The sequence below is a fragment of the Narcine bancroftii genome, chromosome 4 (genome assembly GCF_036971445.1).
Source record: "Narcine bancroftii isolate sNarBan1 chromosome 4, sNarBan1.hap1, whole genome shotgun sequence".
NCBI lineage: Eukaryota > Metazoa > Chordata > Chondrichthyes > Torpediniformes > Narcinidae > Narcine > Narcine bancroftii.
Window position 1 is genome coordinate 240,673,102 of NC_091472.1, and position 22,579 is coordinate 240,695,680.

The 22,579-nt window shown below is 42.9% G+C and overlaps 1 protein-coding gene across 3 annotated transcripts in view; it reads left to right on the top strand.

Annotated features, from left to right (window-relative positions):
* The window catches only part of LOC138761771 (diacylglycerol kinase beta), a 618,073-nt gene that overhangs the window by 265,527 nt on the left and 329,967 nt on the right, over positions 1–22,579 (top strand). For all 3 annotated transcript variants that reach the window (XM_069934483.1, XM_069934480.1, XM_069934482.1), the window contains one exon: positions 6,863–7,033. In XM_069934483.1, the coding sequence (XP_069790584.1) occupies positions 6,863–7,033 (171 nt within the window). The remainder of the gene's footprint in view (positions 1–6,862; positions 7,034–22,579) is intronic.

Here is a 22,579-nt window from a genome sequence, read left to right on the forward strand (position 1 = left end):
TTTCCTTGTACACTTTCTCATTGTCGTTTGTGATTTGGCTGAGAGCTGTAGTGTCATCTGAAAACTTGTAGATAGCATTGGAATTGTGCCTGGCCACACAATCATGGGTGTAGAATGAGGAGAGCAGTGGGCTAAGCAAGCATCCTTGGGATGTGCCTGTGTTGAAAATAAGCGAGGAGGAGATATTGCTTACAATTTAGACTAACTGTGGTCTACAGATGAGGAAGTCAAGGATCCAGTTGTAGAGGGGGGAGTAGAGGCCCAGAGTTTGTAACTTCTTGACCAGCACTGAGGGAATAATAGTGTTGAAGACTGAACTGCAGTCGATGAAGAGCAACCGTATGTATAAGTTGCTATTTTTGAGGTGATCCAGAGCTGAGTGGAGAGCCTGCGACATTGCATCTGCTGTGGAGCGATTGTGATGATGGGTGAATTGCAGTTGGTTTAGATGTTTACTTAAGTGTGTAAACACACACTCTCACTCCCCCTGTCTATTTCCTCTTGAAAAACTTTTTAAAAGAAGTCCTAACTACAACAAATTTTCATTGAAAACGTTAATTGAAAATAAAAAAATTAAGAATCTTTCAAAATCATTATCACTTTTATCATCTGAGGCAAAGATGACGGCAAGTACATCCATACTCTCACTGTTTGAACAGCCATCGTTCAGGTTCCACTCTGTATCTGATGAGGCAGCTTCAGCTTTGTTGTCAGTGTCCCACAATAAATCATCTTCTGTGCCAACATTTGCACAAGAGATACCGCACTTTTTAGACTATTTTATCACAATCTCTACTCTAACTTTGTTCCATGCCTTGAGCACGAAGTTACACAGCACATCAAGAGATGCAGCACACAATGCCCCTCCCTTTGAAAATGATTCTGGAGTAGGAGAGGCCAGTTGGTCTTTCCCTGTACTCAACGTGTGTGTGTGTCTCTCTTTTTGGTATTTTTCTTTGTTTTTTTTTCTCTAATCTCTTACCAACCTCGTATACATCAAATTTGTTGTAGCACCATAGTTGTTAGTTTTCTTGGCCAATTCTATCACTTTTACTTTAAAACTTTCATTGTTTGATGGACACTCCATGATAACAATCCCCTCCTGCTAATGCCCAGCAGATCAGTCCTCATGATTTTTGGGGGTTGACTTGTACACCAGTTAACACGATTTTTAGGGGTCAACTTACATGCCTGATATGATAAAGGCATTAAAATGAGGCTGAAAAACTGGGAGCGACTTACCTGCCGGTCAACTTGAACACCGACACACACACACACACACACACACACACACACACACACACACACACACACACACACACACACACACACACACACACATATGGGTGTACATATATGTGTGTATATATATCTTGTATTGACACGCACGCACGCACACACACACGTTGAGTACAGGGAAAGACCAACTGGCCTCTCCTATTCCAGAATCTTTCCTCTTCTTTGGCTTGGCTTCGCAGATGAAGATTTATGGAGGGGTATGTCCACATCTGCTGCAGGCTCGTTGGTGACTGACAAGTCCGATGCGGGACAGGCAGGCACGGTAGTAGCGGTTGCAAGAGAAAATTGGTTGGTTGGGTGTTGGGTTTTTCCTCCTTTGTCTTTTGTCAGTGAGGTGGGCTCTGCGGTCTTCTTCAAAGGAGGTTGCAGCCCGCCAAACTGTGAGGCACCAAGATGCACGGTTGGAGGCGATATCAGCCCACTGGCGGTGGTCAATGTGGCAGGCACCAAGAGATTTCTTTAAGCAGTCCTTGTACCTCTTCTTTGGTGCACCTCTGTCTCGGTGGCCAGTGGAGAGCTCGCCATATAACACGATCTTGGGAAGGCGATGGTCCGGTAATAATGCACTTCTAAATCACATCAACCCCTCTGACTTTTCACGCTATCTCCAGAGAAAGGCAAAACAAATATTGGCATCAAGCTAAGAAGGAAAAGTTCCACAAGGCCATTAAGCAATCTCCAGGATCGTTTACAATGGTGGCTGTAAATTGATAGACTTGAATGGTCTCACATTCTTTGTGCCCACTGATGTAGTCCTTGGTCACTTCGACTTGAAGAATCTGGTCAAACACTACCTTACCATTTGTGCTGATGGTCGAAGCCCAACTGTGTGTTTAAACTTGCAGTGTGCTAGGTTACTCATCTGGTTGAACATCTTCTGTGAGTAGAAAAGTAATGCCTAAAATGCTCAGCAACTCCACTGAAAGTCCCAAACTGTGTATTTTGTTTCTCTCCACAGATTTTGCCTGGTCTGCAATATATTTTCAGCAATTCCTGTTCCATATCACTGAAATCTTCAATTCAATTTGCTGGTTAACACATTTTCAACCAGCCAAGGATGTTGCTTTCCAATTTGGCACTGTTGACCTTGCATGCTAAAAGGTCATCAGGGAAGCATGGTTATATAGCGATTAGCGCAACGCTATTACAGCACTAGTGACCTGGGTTCAAATCCGGAGCTGTGTGTCAGGGGATTGTACATTCTTCCCACGTCTGCATGGGTTTCCTCCTGGTGCTTTGGTTTCCTTCCAGCCTTCAAAAACAAATGGGTTTGTAGGTTAATTGGTGTATTTGTGGGCCACAGGCTCATGGGTCGGAAGAGCCTGTTACAGGGCTGTATGTCTAAATTAAATAAAAATCATCAAAATTATAATGGACATTCACTTCATATGAACTTACTCAACAGTATGCTGTGTTGTAGCAGGTCACCCCATAAATACTGTATGCAAGCATCATCAGAAGGTCCAAAATAATGGGCAATACTGAACTGCATTTTGAAGATTGAATACACAGCCGAAAATCTTTGGTCTCCTCAGCATCTATGCTTTGAATCCCTGCGTGATATATGCACAAAAAGTTACACTTGTCTTGATTGATAGGCTTATTATGTCAATATTTTTGGTACATAATTCAGTGTCAGGTCGGCTATAAATTAAGGAGGAGTTCCCCTGCTGATTCTTCAACCATCTGGCTGGTCATCCCACAAGCTGCAGCTCTTTTTGCAGGACTATATCAAAAGAATTTTGAAGCAAGAGGACAGACACTTCAGTCTGTGTTTATAGCAGAGTTAAACAAATTTTATTCCTTTATCTTGACTCTGTTTCTCCTTAATATATGTATCTGTTCAGCATTGATCAGTTTTCCACCCTTTAAGTACTTTTTTATAGATTCAGCCAAAGTGGTATAGCTTTGACAGAAGCTGGGTACCAATTGTATAATTAATAGACTGTGAACATATCAATAGCTCATCTGTGGTTAAAGTTAAACTTTGAAAGAAGTACAGTAGGTTTATGTTGTTTATACTAATATTAGTTTAGATGTGTATAAGGCAAAAAAAAATGCAGCACGTTCCTGCTTACTCAGGAAGACCTTTTTATCTCTTTACCTTTTTTCCCAGAATTGCCTTGGGTCAGTTCAACTCTAATAGTATTCGTCATATTTTGTCCGCAAGTATGGCAGCTGTGCGCACACTGCCTAACCTCGCAGCAGAGTTGTGAAGGCACTTGATCATTGCTCTATCAGCCAGAACATGACAAACTGATCATTTGAAAGTGATGTCCTACTGTAAATTCTGACCTTGCTCTTGGTTCCAGTGCCCTGTCATTGACCATATAAAGATAGCACTTGTAGGACTACAGCGTGGTGTCATTATTAACTTAGTTGAGGTATTTTTTGAAAACTGAAATAATTTTGATGGTAGTTCACAGCACACTACATCTGTCTGTAACATTTTTGCAAGATATTGAGAAGATTCTCTTGGTTGAAAACCTTCTTTCATAATTCATTCAAAAGAATCCTACAATTCTGCATGCAGGCATTTAGGTTCATCAGGTTTTTGTTGCTGACAATCTGTTGGCTATTATGGAATGTATACTTTTATTTCTTTCTTATTAAATATTTTGAAAGGCAGATTAGGTCACTATTTGGTCACTGAAACATGAACGTGAAGTAAATAAAACGTATTTTTTCGATGCTGGCGCTCAAATGAAGAGTTCTTGATTCTATGGCAGGGCTCCAGATGTGTAAAAGAGAGTGCATCTGGACCCTCCTGGTGTAAAAGAGAAGTACATCTGGACCCTCCTGGTGAATTACTACTTCACTAGATTCAACCGAGGGGGGCACTGTCTGATGCAAAATAGGATTTCCCATATGCTCACAGGTCCTCAGAAAGCCAGGATTTTTTGAGGTGGCTCTGAGTGACAGCTGACAGCTCCATTTTGAACCAACACCTATTGGCAAGCAAAATTCCAGCCATAATGTAAACATGTCCAGTCCCATAGCGCATTAAATATTCACGGTTTCTCCCACAGGTTAATGAAGTGGATTCCAACTAGAACATCGAACACTACAGCCCTTGACGTTGTGCCCACCTGTGTATTCTTAGCAAAAAAAACCCCTTCCTACCTCATATCCCTCTATTACTGCTTTTGCACTGATATCCCAGTAAAATTGATGTGTCAATGACCCGTGTTTAAAGTCAGGTAGGTCTGATCGGAGCATTCTCAAGAAAAAGCTGGTTCAATGCAACCTTTTACATTGGATCCCGGTGCCAAAGGAGGCGGGACCTGCATCTCAGCTTTGTAATGTTTTTTTTTCAGTTTAATTTGTGTTATAATAAAAGGTTTCCAGCATTTGAATTAAATTTAAATTTAAAAAACCAGCAAAGGGTGCTAATGGCACTATTGTTTCAATTTACGATAACTTCAACTTGCAATGCAAGTCCTGGAATGGAACCCTATCGTACGTAGGGGTCTACCTGTATTAGGTGTGTGGTAGAATCTTGAAGGTCTGTATTAGTAGGAGTAGGAAATTGCTGGTTCAGGAATAGCTGCTCCCCCTCCACCATCAGACTCCTCAACAACAAACTCAATCAGGGGCTCATTTAAGGACTCTTACTTGCACAGTTCATTGATTTTCTTTTTATTCTCTCTGTATTGCACAGTCAGATTATTTACATTCATTATCTGTTTACAGTTTTTTGTTTGTTTGCATGTTTTACACTGTGTACAGTTTATTTTTTGCACTACCAATTAGTGGTAACTCTGCCGTACCCGCAGGAAAAAGGAATCTCAAGGTGGTGTGTGATGTCATGTGTGCACTCTGACAATTAAATCTATTCCCTCCGGTCCTCGGTGCAAAACAGGCAGACTTAATGCACATACCTATAATATACTGCAAGTGCAGTATATTATAAATAAATAAATAGATTTTGTATAATAGAAGAATCTTGGAGTGTTTGTATGAGCAGTTTGTTCAATAGTTTGGCAGTCTCACTGTCTGTGGGAAGAAGCCTGATGGTTTCTCAGCCTGGTAGTACTAGCTCTGATTCTCCTCTATCTCTTCCCCGCTGGGAGTAGCTGAAAGATGCGGTGTGTGTGGGATAGCCAGTTTCATTTGGCTATATTGGTGTAGATAGATAATTTTTCAAAATTACATATTTATAGGGTGCATAGCACCTCTGAATATTTCAAGGGTTCTGAGTACAAAACACCAGGCACCCAAAATATATTACGTTCCTGACAATGTTGAGGAATGGCTTCCTGGATAGACAGTACAAACAGTTATAATATTAAATGAAGAAAACAGCCATGTCCCGAGCAATGGCAGGGATGCATCTTTAAGGATATACACCCGATCCTTGGTTTTGATGGAATACATGAGATGGCCACTAAATACCATCTCTGATTTCATCAAGAGAGTTTCAATGAAAATGGTTAAGATTTTTCATTATTGTCTTCTACATAGTTACACAATGGCACAGAATCAGAATGTCCCTCATCCAACAACTGGTTTCTTTGGAAACATTATTTTTCTCTCCGGACAGATTCCTGTTGGAGTTGATGCCTGCTCTCCCCATACATTACATAAGCTGTAATTCCTTAATTGAAAGGATGTGCCATACTGGGCTCACTTTCAGCAATCTCCTCTCTCCATCCCAGCATGCTCACCTTTACCTGGGGTAGATGGAGAGGGTCCATTTCACTCGCATGGTGCTGACAACCCACTCCCAGCCTGCATCTCGTTCTTCTTCATATCTACAACTGAATTTAACTGGATTTCAATGTATTTAGGGATAAAGTTACAAGATAAAATCATATTTTAATCTCAAGCCAATTATTTAATTGAAGTATTTCTTATGCAAAATCACAAATGTATTTTAAGACAATTGTTGGAATTCTCAAACCAAAACTGGAGCCGCTGATGTTTTAGGACTGAGCATCAAAAGTAGTTCCATAAAGACACTGAGATTTAATAGTATGGAGAAATGGCTGAAAATTGAGAGTAATAGGAGATGGTGCTATGAGAAGATCAAGATATTTGATTTTTTTTTAGTGATTCAGCACAGTAACTGACCCATCCCAACCCAAGAGCCCACACTGCCCAAATACACCCATGTGACCAATTAACCTACTAACATGATAGGAAACTGGAGGCCCCAGTGGAAACCCATGCAGACAACTTTTGAAATTGAACAATATTGTTTAAAATAAAAAATGTGAAATGCTAGTTTTATCCAAACCTGAAGTTTTGGATACTGGCTCAAGTCAAATCTGATAGGTGATGTGAGTGAGATTTTCAATAAGACTGAGATGTGCAAATGGGAAGTTCAGTAGTAGAACAAATGGTAGATTTCACCCCTAGACTCCCAAATTGAGAATTTATCAGTAAGGAGTGGAGTTCTCTGCATTAAACTGTGTGGGTCATAATCCATGTTTAATTTGAATAACTGAGAATTACAGCCAAAGCTGTTCATCCCAATATATGATGGTCAATCCCAATCTATCCACAATCCATACACTCTATTTTAAACAGTTAAGGTTAATTACTCCTTTTTATTTCACAGGCACAAAAAGTTTAGACAAGAAGATGGGTTTATCACTTCGGAAGAATCACAGCCCTATGAAGATAACGCCTCACTTGCTGCAGTCCCAGTTGCCACAAGTGGTCCACCTAAAGGATATTGTTTGTTATCTGTCACTTTTGGAACGAGGAAGAGCTGAGGATAAGCTGGAGTGTAAGTTGACCTGTGTGGGTTTTGACAGAACGTGACAGTGGGGCAGTCATTATGATTTGATTCCAGAAAGAAATAAGGATTTTCCTTTTTGCATCTATATTTCCATCTATATTTCCCAATGTGCTTCTATATCAAAAAGCATTGTGTGAAAGACAGTAAATGGGAGGAAAACAATGGTTGAGAAAACCATCAATATGATCTTTGCTGCAGTTTTAGTTGCTTGCACTGGTACTGCCCTGCTGTCTTCATCAGCTTCGAAATTGCATTTTCCTCTTCTTTCTTCAGTTGCTTGACAACCACCCTCGCTCTGTTCATCAGCAATCTCCCCTTAGGTCTGCTAGAGTTGTATTTGAGTGTTTCTATGAAACAGCAGCTGGTATTCTCCCTCAAAACAGTGATGCATAGTTTAGCAAAGAATATTTGGAGCAGTTAAAACATAAAATATTGGGAGAAGTGTTGGAGTCACTTGAACATAATCATATCTCAATGATGTACTTAAATGCTTGCATTAAACCATTACAAAAACAGAATTTAAATACTTGCTGAAATGCCCTTTTGCTAATCCCGTCTGAATTAATTCAAAATTGGAGTAGTTAGTGAATTTGCACTTGTAAACCACAAAGAAGTATGAGTAGATGATTGGACTGTAAAATTAGACCAAGGTAACTGAGTCCAGGTTTATTCAGAATATGTTATTTTGCTACCTCCAAAGCTAAACTTTGGAATTGAGTTCATTCACATTAATCTCAATACTTATTTTGTTATTTTGAATTATGAACCATAAAGTTTTGGTTTTCTTTTATTGAAACTCACTGTTGCATGGAATAGAATTATTTTGCTGATCACCAAAAATGGCCTCAAATAGTCAAATCATGAAATGTCCAAATTTTTGGGGGTTTATCTCATTTGAATGAATTGCCTTTCTATTCTGCTGGCTGCAGCAGTTTAGAAATGATGACATTCCCTGTGCCAGTCATATTTGGCAAGAATAAGCCAATGTGAATAACTCGAATAGAAACAAGAAGTCAACTGATAACTTAGTGATAAATGCTGCACTATTTTAAAACAGAGGCTCGCAATGTTGGTGTCAAGCATTGGTATATATAAACTCCAAATTCTCTTCAAAATCATTTTACCAAATAACCACTGTGAGGGTTTTGAATCCCACATCTTAAACCAATCTTCCCTCTAAATTGTAAGAAAAATAGAAGGTCATGGGTGTGTGTCAGGAAAAAAATAGATTGTGTGGAGAAGGTTTATATCAGTTTAAATGCTGTGGGCTGAACAGCCTGTACTGTGCTGTAACATTTTATACACTCAAGATTCCTTTATCGTCATGCAATAAGAACAGATCAGGAGGTTGTTGATTGCAGCATAAAGCAAACCTTCAGAGATTTCAATGTGAGTTTATTGTCGTAAACACAAGTACACTGCACAGATGCACCAAAATTCTTTCCTTTTTCAGTCTTTTTATTGGTCTTAACATATGCAAAATATATAGGTACATATGGTAATATTAATAATATTAAATATCTAGTTACAAGTATCAAATAACAATGAACTAGGTACATATGAACCCATCTTATTAAATGGAACAAAGGAAAGAGGAAAAAAACCCACATATCCCTAAACTAAGAATCAAACCCCACACTATGAGGGCTGCTGGCCCCAGAACTATGGGGTCATGAAAAGAAAGAACAAAAAGAATTAATCTACAAGTTTTGAAAGTAATTGAGAAAAGGACCCCAAAGAGAAAGAAAGTTAAGATTTATTGCAGTAGTCGAACACCTAATTTTTTTCTAGAGACACACGTGCCGTCATATCTGATAACCATTGAATATGAGTGGGAGGGACAGCATCTTTCCATCACAGAAAAATGGCCCTTCTAATAATGAGGGGAGCAAAAGCTACAACATGGGATTGTGAAAAAGTCAGTATTAAATCCATTGGCCCACTCACTCCAAAAATAGCAATGAAAGGGAAAGGAGTCGAGTTAACATTCAGAACTAACGATAAGGTGCAAAATACCCCTTGGCAGAAATTAAAGAGAGAAGGACATGGCCAAAACATGTGATACAAAATACCTTAGTTATGCATTTACCACATTTAGAAGAGATGTTAGGATGTAATTTAGCTAACTGAGCCTTGGAAAAGTGTGCCCAATGGACTACTTTAAACTGAATGAATAAATGCCTAGCACAAAGAGAAGATGAGTTGACACAATTCAAAATAGAATCCCATGTAGTTTTGGCAAATGTTTGTTGAAAGTCTTGTTCCCATATTTTCTTAATACCTGTACCACCCAGGGAACTACCTTTAGATCTAGATGCACCAGAATTCTTCCTTGATCCAGCCAGATATGAGATATATCAACTACAAAAGTAAAATGGGGATGTTTATAGTCAAGGTTAGAGAAGTGTGGGGAGGATCAAGAGCCTGATAATTGTTGGATTAAAAACTGTTCTTGAATCTAAAGGTGCTGGTCTTCAGGCTTTGTACCTTGTGCCTGAAGTCCAGCACCTTCAGATTCAAGAACAAATTTTGATTCAGATTCATTTCAGATTCTGCCAGTGAGAAGAGATTGGGACCAGGGTGCTGAGAGACCTTTGTTATACTGGTAGCTCACTTGAGACAGTGCTGCACTTAGGAGGTGCTTTTAATGGATGGGAGTTCAGTGCCCATGATGGACTTGCCTCTTTCTTCACTCAAGTTTCCAAACCAGGTTGTGATGCTTTCCATAGTACACTCAGGGTGCACGACATAGAGTTTGACAGCAAGCCAAATCTCCTCAGACTTCATAGAAAGTAGATCCATTGGTGTGTTTCCTTTATGGTTGCCTCAGTGTCCTGGCTCCAGGAGAGGTACTCTAATATGTAGACTCTTAGGTTCTTGAAGATTTTCACCCTCTCCACTGATGGCTCATCAATGAAGGCAGCTGCATGGTCCCTTGGCCTCCCATTCCTAAAGTCTGCAGTTAGCTCCTTGGTCTTGCTAACTTTGATAGCACCATCCAATCAATTTCCTTCATCGTCACCCTGTACTCCGGCTCATTATTTCCCATTATTCAGCCAGCAGCAGGAGTGTCAGCAGTGAATTTATAGGTTGCATTGGAGCCAAACTTGCCCATGCAGTTGTGAATGTGGAGGGAATGGAGCAGGGAACTAAGCACAAGCACAAAATACTGATAATCAGTGAGGGGAAAGTCACATTGCTAGTCCGTACTGATTGGGGTCTGCCAATGAGGAAATTGTGGATCCATTTGCAGAGGCATGAATAATTCCAGCTTCCTGAGTTTAATTATAATTATTTTCTGCTATAATGGTGTTGAACGCTGAGCTTTAGTCAACGAACAACAGCATGATGTAGGTGTTCTTGTGGTTGAAGTGTTGTAAGACCATAAGAAGCAGAAGTAGGCCATTCACCCCAACAAGTCTTCTCTGCCATTCCATCGCCAGCTGATCCATTGTCCCACTCATCCCCACTCCCCTGCCTTCCCATTAACCTTCGATACCTTGATATTCTGATAGCTATTGATCTCTGTCTTAAATGCACCCAAGGACCTGACCTCTGCAGCCCCCATGGAAGTAAGTTCCAGGGGGTCACCTCTCTCTGGCTGAAGAAATTCCTCCGCATCTGTTTTAAATTATGAAGTTGTGCCCTCCTGTCCTTGACTCCCCTAGCATGGGAAACAAGTTTGCCAAATGAACTCCAAAATGCTTCTATGAGCTCCCTCCTAATTCTTCTGAACTCTGAGGAGTACAGTCCAAGAGCTGTCAAGTGTTCCTTGTACGCTAGTTCCTTCGTTCCTGGAATCATTCTTGTAAATCTTCTCCAATTCAGTAGATCCTTTCTTAAATAAGGAGCCCAACCAAAACTGTACCCTATTCTCCAAATGAGACATCACCAGTGCCTTAATAATATCATATCCCTTCTCTTTTATTCTATTCCTTCAAATATGAATGCCAACATTGCATTCACCTTCTTCACTCACTTAACCTGGAGGTTGACCTTTAATGCAACCTGCATGGGGACTCCCAAGTTCTTTGCACATTTGAATTTCTAATTTTCTCCACATTCAAATAATAGTCTGCCCTTTTATTCCTTCTACCAAAGTGCATGACCATGCTCTTTCCAACATTATATTTCATTTGCATTTCTCCACCCATTCTCCTAATCTGTCTAAATTTCTCTGCAGCCTCTCTCTTTCCTCCTCACTACCTGCCCCTCCACCTAACCTTGCATCATCTGCAAACTTGGCCACAAAGCCATTTATTCTGCAATCCATATCATTCATGTGCAACATAAAAAGAAGTGACCCCTGCAGTACACCATTGGGACATGGTCGCCAACCACAATAGTATCCCTTTAGTTCTACTCTGTTTGCTACCAATGCTCTACACATGCTAGTATCTTCCCTGTAATACTATGGGCTCTCAATTTGTGAAGCAGTCTCATGTGTGGTATCTTGTCAGAGACCTTTTTTAAAATCAAAATATACAACATCCACTCATCCTGCTTGTGGTTTCCTCTTAAAAAAAAAACTGCAACAGGTTTATCAGGCAAGATTTTCTCTCCAGGAAACCCATGCTGACTTTGGCCTATCTTGTCATGCACCTCCAGGTACTCGTAACTTCATCCTTGACAATCGACTCCCAACAACTTCCCAACCACCAATGTTAAGCCATCAGGTCTATAATTTCTTTTCTGTTGCCTCCCTCCATTTTTTTAAGTAGTGGATTGCAATTTTGCAGTCCTCCAGAACCATGCCAGAATCTATTGATTCTTGGAAGATTATTATTAGTGGCTCCATAATCTCATTAACTGCTTCTTTTTTTTAAGAACCTTCTTTTTTTTAAGAACCTAGGGGTGCATTCCATTGAGTCCAGTAAACGTGTCTATCCTTAGATCTTACAGCTTCCAAACACCTTCTCCTGGTGATTGTGACTGCACTCACCACTCTTCCCTGATGCACTTGAAAGTTCAATACACAGCTAATTTCTTCCACATTGAAGGCTAATACACGATATTCTTTCAATTCCTTGTCTCCTATTATAATTTCTCCATTGCCATTTTCTATCAGTCCTATACCTACTCTTACCTTTTTTTGTTCTTGATATACTTATGCTTTTTAGCGTCCTTTTTGATATTTTAAAAGCTCATCTTTTCCTTCCTAATGACCTTTGTAGTCACTTTCTGCCTGCTTTTAAAACCTTCCCAGTCTTCTATCTTCCCATTTATTTTTGCTTCCTTATCTGCCCTTTTTTGTCTTTACTTTGGCTTGGAATTCTCTTGTTAGCCGCAGATGCTTAATTTGTCCATTCAAATATTTGTTTTTTTTGTTTGAAATCCTGAACTTCCCTTATTTCTCACATGAAGTTCAGCCATTGCTGCTCTGCTGTCCTCCCTGCTTGTATCCCTTTCCAATTAACTTTTGCCAGTTCCTCTTTCATGCCAATGCTGTCCTGTTTGTTCCACTGGTGTACTGACACCTCTGATTTCCCTCTTCTCCCTCTCAAACTGCAGGGCAATTTCTCTCATGATCACTGACTCCTCAAGGTTCCTTATCTTCAACTGCCTTATCAATTCGGGTTCATTTCCCAATTCCCAATCCAGAATTCCAATATCCCTGGTCGACTTAGCCACAAGCTGTTCAAAGAAGCTATCTTGTAGACATTCTATAAATTCCCTCTCTTGAGATCCAGTCCCAACCTGGTTTTCCTAATCAACTTGCATGTTAAAATCTCCATGAAATCCCCACAACATTGCCCTTCTGACATGCTTTCTCTATTTGTTTTCTGCATTCTGGCTACTATTTGGATGTCTGTATATAACTGCCATATGCGTCTTTTTACCCTTGCCATTTCTTAACTCAACCCCCGATAATTCTATCTTTTGACCCTATGTCACCTCTTTCTAATGATTTAATGTTGCTCCTTATCAACAGAGCCTCACCATCCCCTCTGCCTACCTGCCTATCCTTTTGAAATACTTAATCCTTGGACATTCATTTCCCAATGACATTCATCCTTTAATCACAATATCATACCTGACAATCTGCATCTGTGGTACAAGATCATCTACTTGATTTCTTAGGCCTATTTCATTGATAACAATGGGTACCATAGCCTCTGGCTGCTCACCCTCCCACTGAAGAATATTCCATAACTGCTCGGAGAGATCCTGAACCCAAGCACCTGGGAGGCAACACACTATCCTAGATTCTCTTTCGTGTCTGCAGAATCTCATATCTGTTGCTTAATTATCAAATCTCCGATGACCTATCTCTCTGCCTGACTTCATCTTTCCATTCTGAGACTCAGAGCTGACAACAGTGCTATTGATCAGGCTGCCACCTTGCTCACATATGCCATCCATGTACCCCTCCCCCCCCACCCCCACAGCAGTATCCTAAGGGAAATGGTCACAGAAATACTCTGCACTGACTGTCTATTCCCCTTCCTTCTCCCAGCAGTACCCACTTACCTGTCTCTTGCCTTCGTTGTGACTGTCCTCCTTATAGCTTCCGTCTATCACTCCCATTTATCTCCCGAATGATGCGGTATTCATCCAGCTCCACTTCCCCAATACGGTCTGTGTTGAGCTGCAGCTGGATGACCCTCTTAGAGGTGTAGTCATCAGAGACACTTGTGCTGCCTCAGATTTCCTACTTCCTGCAATTCACTGCCCTAGCTCCATTTCTACTTCCCTACTGTGGGTTACTACGAAAAGATCTTACCTGAACTTAGCTGTAGCATGTCCTCAGACTGCACACTGAAGCCTCTTGAGCCAAAGCCACCTATTCTCCATTCCTACACTGGGCCACTCAGAGTGAAGGGCAAGCCAGATAAAGTCTGCTATTGACGTGTTGTGATTGTAGTGGATCCAGGTCTTTCCTGAAACGGGAGTTAATTTGCCACGTATTATCGAGTCTCTCGACTTTGCGCACATTTATGTTTCTGTTGTCAAAGACTAGCTTGGTAAATTAAATGTATTTGTTTTGTATGATCATTGAATTTTCAGCTAATCACTGATATTGAAAATTATTCGGGAGAAAATTAACCGTCATTTGTGGACATGGGCTAATAATTTTAAAAATTGCCCTAATTGAAGTGTTTTTAATTTTAAAAATTCAGATAAAATCACAGAGCAGTCGTGCAGTTGATTTTCAAAAATTACTGCATGCAAGGCTGATTAACAAACTTGAAACCCATTTAATGTAATATAAACTGTAATATCAGAGAATGTTTTTATTTCTCCGGAGTTGAGGGTGGCAGACAGTAGTGTTCTCCAAGCACTGAGGCCACAACCTCATTTTTTTTCTCATTGAGTATTAATGTAGGTGAGTTACAGGCCAGAATTTCAAAGTTTGCAAATTATCCAAAACTTGGAAATGTAGCAAATAGAGAGGGAAATGATAATAGGAAGGGAGGGCATTGAGAGAAATGTAGAATGAAATTCAAAATCTTTCAGGGAGGAATAAGAGAAAATAGAGTTAAAAGATGTTAACATTATGAAGTGGGTGCAAAGACACAGGGTGTTAGTGTATAAATTTGGAAAGGTGCCCAAACAGGTTAGTAAAACAAATCACGATGAAGTGTATCCAATCCTGGATGATCCTTTATGAAGGCATAAAGTCAAAAGAATGAGCAATTACTGTTCTTGTCCAATTCTGGCTAGAATAGTGTGGCTATTATTGGACACTCCAATTTTGGGAGAACATTGAAGGGTTTGTCAAGAGAGGGAGGAGTTTAATGAAGTAATTCTCGAGATGAGGATTCAGAGATGTACTGTATGCTGAGAGTGAAGAACCTGCTTCTTTTCAATGGAGCAGAGAAGGATATGCACTTGGCAGGTTTAAAATCAGGATTGGCTGGGAACAACAAATAATGAGAAATTGTTTTCAGTGGCTGAAGAGATTGACAAACAGAAATAACAGATTTAAATTGATCGGTAAAAGAACTTGGGTGGCATGAGGGAAAACTGTTCATGAAGCATCTGGGTTTTGGAATGTACTCCCCGGTGTCGTGGCAGTTACGGATAGATTAAATAGAAAAAAATTAAGACATTTGGGTGAAAACAAAGGAGAAAAAGTTCAGGCGATACGGGATTGGCCACTGCTATGAGCCTCATCCTGGGCAGTACTATTGCTTGATTGATGCAAGGTTTAACTATTGGTAAACCATTGGGATTGCAAATATTATCTACGGCTTGGACAAAAAAATAATTGTTGAAAGTGATTCAATATCTTCTCACTTGTGCCAGGTAGCCTTTTCGGAAATGTTTGTTTTTGCATTAAGTTTAGACTGTGAAAATCTCTTTCCACCCGTTGGTTATAGGCAAAAGAAAATGGAATGTGGTCCATACTGCTGATGTTGAAAGCTGCCTCTCCCTTCCGCTGGTAGAACCTAGATGCATGATCAATTCTTTAGGTGTTCACCGTTACACCCTTTGCTGCTCCGATATGTCAATTGTGATTGCAGCATAGCAGATTCCTGAGAAGCACAGCACCTCATTTATTGTTCCTCATTAAAAGTTCAGATAAGGGAATAACTGCCACAGCACCCTCAATGATAATTGTCATGCTGGGGCCCTTCTCCCTCTTGTCTTCCCTAATCTGCGTGACCAGCATGCATTTGCCTGCTAGTGCTGAATTGTATGGGGACTAGTGCACCTTGGGTGGAAACTGGATTTGGCTGAACAGTGAGCACAATTAACACGACACACTGCTCCATAAAGAGTTCTGCAGTTTAAACCAACTCTAAACAGTACTGAACCCCTCTAGGATTGTTGCAATAACCAAGAAAAAACCATCAGTGTTACCAAAGTGTAATCAATGAACCCTGATGGAGGTTCAATCTGCTGCTTAATGTGGGCAACTGATAAGGTGATGTTTGTGCGTTAATGTAAAATGTGGAGCTCCTAAATGTGAAAGTGCTATTTCACAGCTGCATATTTCACTGTGGCACAGCAAGTGGAGCCGCTACCTGTCAGCTTCAGCAGCCCTGATTCAATTCTAACCTGTGGTGTCCTCTGAGTTTCTACGTTCTCCCTCTGATCATGTGAGTTTCCCTTCTGGTGATACAGTTGCCTCCTGCACCATGGGTTGGTTAATTAACTCCTGTATTTATAGGAGTATACATACTATCAGGGCTGCCAGGCTGGGAAATAGCTTCTTCCCACAGGCTGTGAGATTGACGAACAGTATCCTGTAACCAAGTAAAGCATCCTAAAATATTCATATATTTTAAATTATGTATTTATGTTATGTATATATGATGCACAATCAAAGACTGAAATAATCGAAACTGAAAGCTTTTATTTACAAGAGATGGACAGCATCCCTGTGTTGGTCGCTCACTCTGATCCCGACTTGAACTGGGGGGAGGCTTGTGGCATGACAGCCTTTATGGGGAAGAAAGGCGAGGAGTCACAAGCCGGCCTGTGAGAGCAGGCTCAACCAGGAAAGGTCATGTTATTTACATATAGTGAATATGTACAATAAACACATTCACCCCTCTTTTAAAAGAAAAGTCCCGGGGTGGGGGTGGGTGGTGTGGTCAGCTGACCTCAAGTTGAGTCTGTCCAGCGGTCTCCTTTGGCATTGTGACCAGCGCAGCCCCATCCAGGGGTCTGGAGCGGACTCTGTCGGTTTCGGCTGATCCATCCCGATTGGATTGGCGGGGGTACTTGGCTGAGCTGAGGGAATGGGTGTGTGTGTTGGCTGTCATGTTGGCAGGGATGGTGGGGTTTGGGAGGTGAGGCCCAGGAGAGCTAGGAGGGGGCATACCTGTCTGCTGGTTGTGGGGGGGAGGGGTGCTGATGCTCCTGCAAGTGCCAGGTCCTGGATAGATACCGTGTCCTTGTGCCTATCTGGAAATGCCACGTAGGCATTCTGTGGGTTTGCGTGGAGCAACTGGACTCTCTTGTCCAGAGGGTCAGACTTATGGGTCCTCGCATGCCTACAAAGTAGAACCAGCCTGGGAAACATCAGCCAGATGGGAAAGGTGGTTCCCAATGTTGATCACCTGGGGAATTAAACAGCCTCTCATGAGATATCTCATTGGTGGCCATACACAGGAGGGACCGGATAGCATGCAGTGCCTCTGGGAGGAATTTGCCAATGGGGGACAGAGAGGCCCTTGGACTTTAAGGCCAGTAGTACTGCCTTGATGTTAGCCCACTCCACGTGGCCATTCCCTTTGGGGTTATAGCTGGTGGTCCGTCTAGAGGCTATGCCCTTGGACAGCAAATACTGATGCAGCTCGTCACTTGTGAAGGGCGAACCCCTATCGCTGTGCACGTAGCAGGGGTATCCGAAAATGGTGAACAGGTTGTTCAGAGCCTTTATGATGGTAACTGCAGTCAGGTCCAGGCAGGGGATGGCAAAGGGGATCTCCGAGTACTCATCGATGATTTTGATGAAGTACACGTTGCGGTTCGTGGAGGGTAGCGGTGCTTTGAAGTCCATGCTTAGATGTTCAAAGGGGCAAGTGGCCTTGATCAGGTGTGACAGGTTGAGCTGGTAGAAGTGCAATTTGCACTCCATGCAGATACGGCAATTTCTGGTCAACGTCCTAATGCCCTCCACAAGGAGATTACAGGCCTTGATGAAGTGGGAAAAAAAAGGGAGATCCCTGGATGACAGAGGCTGTCGTGCAGTACCTGCAACCGGTCCATCTGCGCACTGGCTCAAGTCCCCTGTGACAGGGTGTCTGAGGGCTCATTGATCTTTCTGGTATAGTATATCATCATTGTAGATGGGGAGAGCTCGATTCTCCACCTCAGGATTTATCATTTTTTAATTTTACCCCACTGCTTATTGTAGAACAGGAAGGTGACTACCCGTTCATGCTTACCGGCGAGGTAGTGCCTCCAGTGCTGTGGCTTCTACGATAGCCTGGGGTCCTTTCTCAATGGAAGAATGCCAGATCTTGGGACGTTCGAGGATGTGCGAAAAAATGCCACAGATCTGCCCGCCCGATTAAGTGTGCCAGCCAGGGCAAAGTCAGACGCATCACTCTCCACCTGGAATGGGATGGATTCGTCCACTGCGTACATCGTGGTCTTTGCAATGTCGGCTTTGATACTGTTGACTGCCTTGCGGGCTTCTGCCGACAGGGGGAAATGGTGGCCCTGATGAGGGGTCGGGCCTTCTCCGCTCAGCTGGGGACCTTCTGAGTGTAATAAGAGAAAAACCCCAGGCACCTTTTCAAGGCCTTGAGGAAGTGGGGGAGTGGGAGTTCTAACAGGATCAGGGCTGATGACTCCATTCTCCACAACGCAACCAGTATAGCCAGGCGACTTGTGCTGAAGATGCATTTCCCTGTGTTATACGTCAAATTGAGGCATTTCATGGTGTGGAGGAATTTCTGGAGGTTCCTATCATGGTCCTGCTGATCATTGCCGCAGATGGTTTCGTTGTAGGGAGAAGTGGCCTGCAGCCCATGTTCGTCCGCCATCCGATCCATTTCCTCACTGAAAGACGGACAATCCATTCATGACTCCAAGGGGGCCCTCAGGAAATGGTAAAGCTGGCCATCCACCTTGAAGGCCATATGCTGGAGATCTTTGGGGCGAATGGGGAGCTGGTAGTAGGTAGACTTAAGGTCAATGGTGGAGAACACCTTGTATTGTACAATCTGGTTCACCATGTTGGGTATGTGGGGCAGGGGGTATGAATCCAGCCAGGTGAACCTATTGATGTCTGGGAGTAATTAATGACATCTGGTGTTTCTCCCCACTCTTCACCACCACTACCTGGGTTCTCCAGGGGCTTGTACTCTGTTCCATCACCCCCTCAGCAACGAGGCATCTCCCTTCTGACTTCTGTCCCTGATGCTATATCACTGACTTGTAATGGCAATGGGCTTACAGTCAGGGTGAAATTGGCGAACAGGGGTGGGAGGTAGATGTGGAGCATGGAGAGGCCGCACGTTGGATGTGGTGATTGGGTTTGCAGCTGCTGGTCGACCATATGGTGGGGGGATGGGCAGGTGGGCTGTTGAAAAACTTGTTACAGACTGAGGGGATGGTGGGGCCTGACATACTCTGTAGTGATGCTCTTCAAGTTGCACTGGAAGTCAAATCCTGGTCGGATGGGTGCACAGAGCTGTGGCAGTATAAGGAGCATAAAGTTATGATGTACCATGCCCTGGACAGTCAGTGTTACTGTACAACTGCCACGAACCTTTGTTGAGTGGGATTTGGACGCTAAGGAGAGACTGTGACTTGCAGGCTTCACCTCAAGGGTGCAAAGCTTTCAGTGCTTCCACTGTCAAATAGGCAAGTGGTGGGGTGGCCGTTTACCTGCATGTCCCTCGTGGCCCTGGAGAGTTGATGGGGTCTGTCCTGATTCAGAGTTACTGTTGTCAGCATCAGCTCATCATCTGAGGAGTTCTATTGGGTGTTGGTGGTCCGGTAAGATGGCCACCCCCAAGGTCCACATGCAGCCCTGTCATCATTTGCCAGAAGAGAAGAGGGAGAAGGTGGAAATGACATCATGGCGGTCAGCGATCATAGTGGTACGCTTGTATGGTTGTCCCAGGTCCCTGGAAGGGCTGGTGGAAGTGACAGCATCAAAAATGGCGGCCCCCGCTCGCACGCTGCTGGACTTCAGGGTTTGTTTGGACTTGCAGACCTTCAAAGTGCCCTTTTTCCCCAGAGAAAAAGCACGTTGAGTGGTTGCTAATGGCAGCGGAGGCCAGCTCAGGATGAGAAGGGGCTTGTAATCCAGTCTCCCAGGATGGCGGTCCCTGTGTCCCCATGAGGCGGCCACAAGTTCGCTGGGGAATGATTCAGCATTGTAGATGGCTACTTCCAGGGTGTTCTCCAGTTCAATGGTCTAAGATAGGCTCAGTTGTCTCAGTTTGAGTAGCCTCTGCCTCACGTAGTCAGAATGGACGCCTGTTACACAAACATCTCTAATCAGCAGCTGAGTGTGATGCTCTGCACTCACAGCCTGGCAAATGCAATCCATTGCAAGCTCCTGCAGGGGCCTGACAAAGTCATTGAAAGTTTCCCCAGCTACTCCCTGGGTGAGTGAGTATGTGCCGTGCATAGACTTCGTTCACTTGAACATTGTATTAGTCTTACTGGACGTCTATTGTGGCACTATATTGTCTGGCAGTCCCGGACCATCCGGTAGACTCGATGCCCGAGAATAGTAGATGGATCTTGTCCTTGTTGTCTTGATCGCAGCTATTGAGGCTTTGAGGAATTTTTCAAAGCATTGTGCGAATTTGTCGGCTCCCTCAGGTTACTTTCTTGGCGATCCAACTTCAAGTATTTGTCCATGTTCTGAGACAAACAAAATCCTGCAAATAAAATTGACGCATGATCAATTGCACAAAGACTAAAGTAATCGAAACTGAAGGCTTTTATTTACAAGAGATGGAGAGCATTCCCTGTGTTGCTCGCTCACACTGGCCCGGAGTTGAACTGGGGGCAGGCTTGTGGCATGACAGCTTTTAATGGGGAGGAAAGGTGATGAGTCATGAGTCAGCCAGTGAGAGCAGGGTCAACCAGGAAAGGTCTAGTTATTTACATATAATAATTGTGTACAATAGTGGTTTCACCATAATATATGTGATTCTTGTGTACTGTATATGTCAACCAATTTACCTATCTCGGCTGCACCATTTCATCAGATGCAAGGATCGACAACGAGATAGACAACAGACTCTCCAAGGCAAATAGCGCCTTTGGAAGACTACACAAAAGAGTCTGGAAAAACGACCAACTGAAAAACCTCACAAAGATTAGCGTATACAGAGCCGTTGTCATACCCACACTCCTGTTCGGCTCCGAATCATGGGTCCTCTACCGGCATCACCTACGGCTCCTAGAACGCTTCCACCAGCGTTGTCTCCGCTCCATCCTCAACATTCATTGAGCGACTTCATCCCTAACATCGAAGTACTCGAGATGGCAGAGGCCGACAGCATCGAGTCCACGCTTCTGAAGATCCAGCTGCGCTGGGTGGGTCACGTCTCCAGAATGGAGGACCATCGCCTTCCCAAGATCGTGTTACATGGCGAGCTCTCCACTGGCCACCGTGACAGAGGTGCACCAAAGAAGAGGTACAAGGACTGCCTAAAGAAATCTCTTGGTGCCTGCCACATTGACCACCGCCAGTGGGCTGATATCACCTCAAACCGTGCATCTTGGCGCCTCACAGTTCGACGGGCAGCAACCTCCTTTGAAGAAGACCGCAGAGCCCACCTCACTGACAAAAGACAAAGGAGGAAAAGCCCAACACCAACCAACCAATTTTCCCCTGCAACTGTGTCTACCTGTCCCGCATAGGACTTGTCAGCCACAATCGAGCCTGCAGCTGACGTGGACTTTTACCCCCTCCAAAAATCTTCGTCTGCGAAGCCAAGCCAAAAGAAAGAAGAATATGTGTGTGCACCATTGACCAGAGAAACACTGTTTTGTCTGGTTGTACATATACAGTCAGATGATAATATATAGACTTGTACTAAATATAATGGTGAACAGTAATGTTGCCACTATTTCACATAATTTTGTGAACTCGGCCACAAGTGCTGCTGTTGAACTATCAAGGAGGGTTTTGGTTTTGACAATTACAGACAGCACAATCTACCATACTTAATCGTGTCATTGAAGAAACTGGAATCATGCAAATAATCTTGTTGGATTTTTTTATTGACAGTGTTGTAAGAATTTTGGTCATTTATGGAGTGCCACAATTTCATTACAATCCCGAGCCCAACACAGATCTGTTGGTGTTTCTGGTAGTTCAGCTGCATGGAGGTAGCCTCGTTGATGGACTGCCACCAAACAGTAGTGTACTGATGTAATGCGCTGCAGTGTGAACAAACAAGCTCAAACTACAATGACTTCTACAGGCTTTAATTAGTTTAAAACTTCCACACAACGTTCAGTATCCCTTCTGGCTCCGTGTGCTCTCCTGCCGGCACAAGAGCCGGTGTGAGCCTTTATATGGGGCTGGTGATTGGCAGGGAGTAGGTGGACCCAACCTCCCAGGTTACCTCCTTGCAGGTGCAGCGGGTTGCCCCCAGCAGAAGACGGGTAGGAATGCAGACAGGCGCAGGCAGTCACAGATGGTTTTATCACCACAGCTGATAATAGAGCTAGCACTGGCTGCCACTGTTTCTCACTTTGCTGATCTTTGTTTCTCACTTTAGCTGATCTTTGTGTTCCAAATATGCTGATTTTATTTATATTTCCAAGTTTGTATGTTTCAAGTGAAGCTGGGGGTTCATTGAATAACTTCCTTGGTTGCTTAATACATGCCTTAATGTTGCTGTATATATTATGCACATTTGAAGCTTTTCTTAATGTTCTGTCGTACGTAGATACTGTATTTCAACTGTGCCATGTAAACTGTATAGAGTTAAAATCTTGTTGCAAATCAGATACATCGAGTGTATGTACAAGGATTCAATGACGACTAGGGTCAGCGTGGTTAGCACAACACTATTACAGCGCTCGCGACCAGGATTCAAATCTGACACTGTCTGAAAGGAGTTTATACGTCCTCCTGTGTCCGTGTGGGTTTCC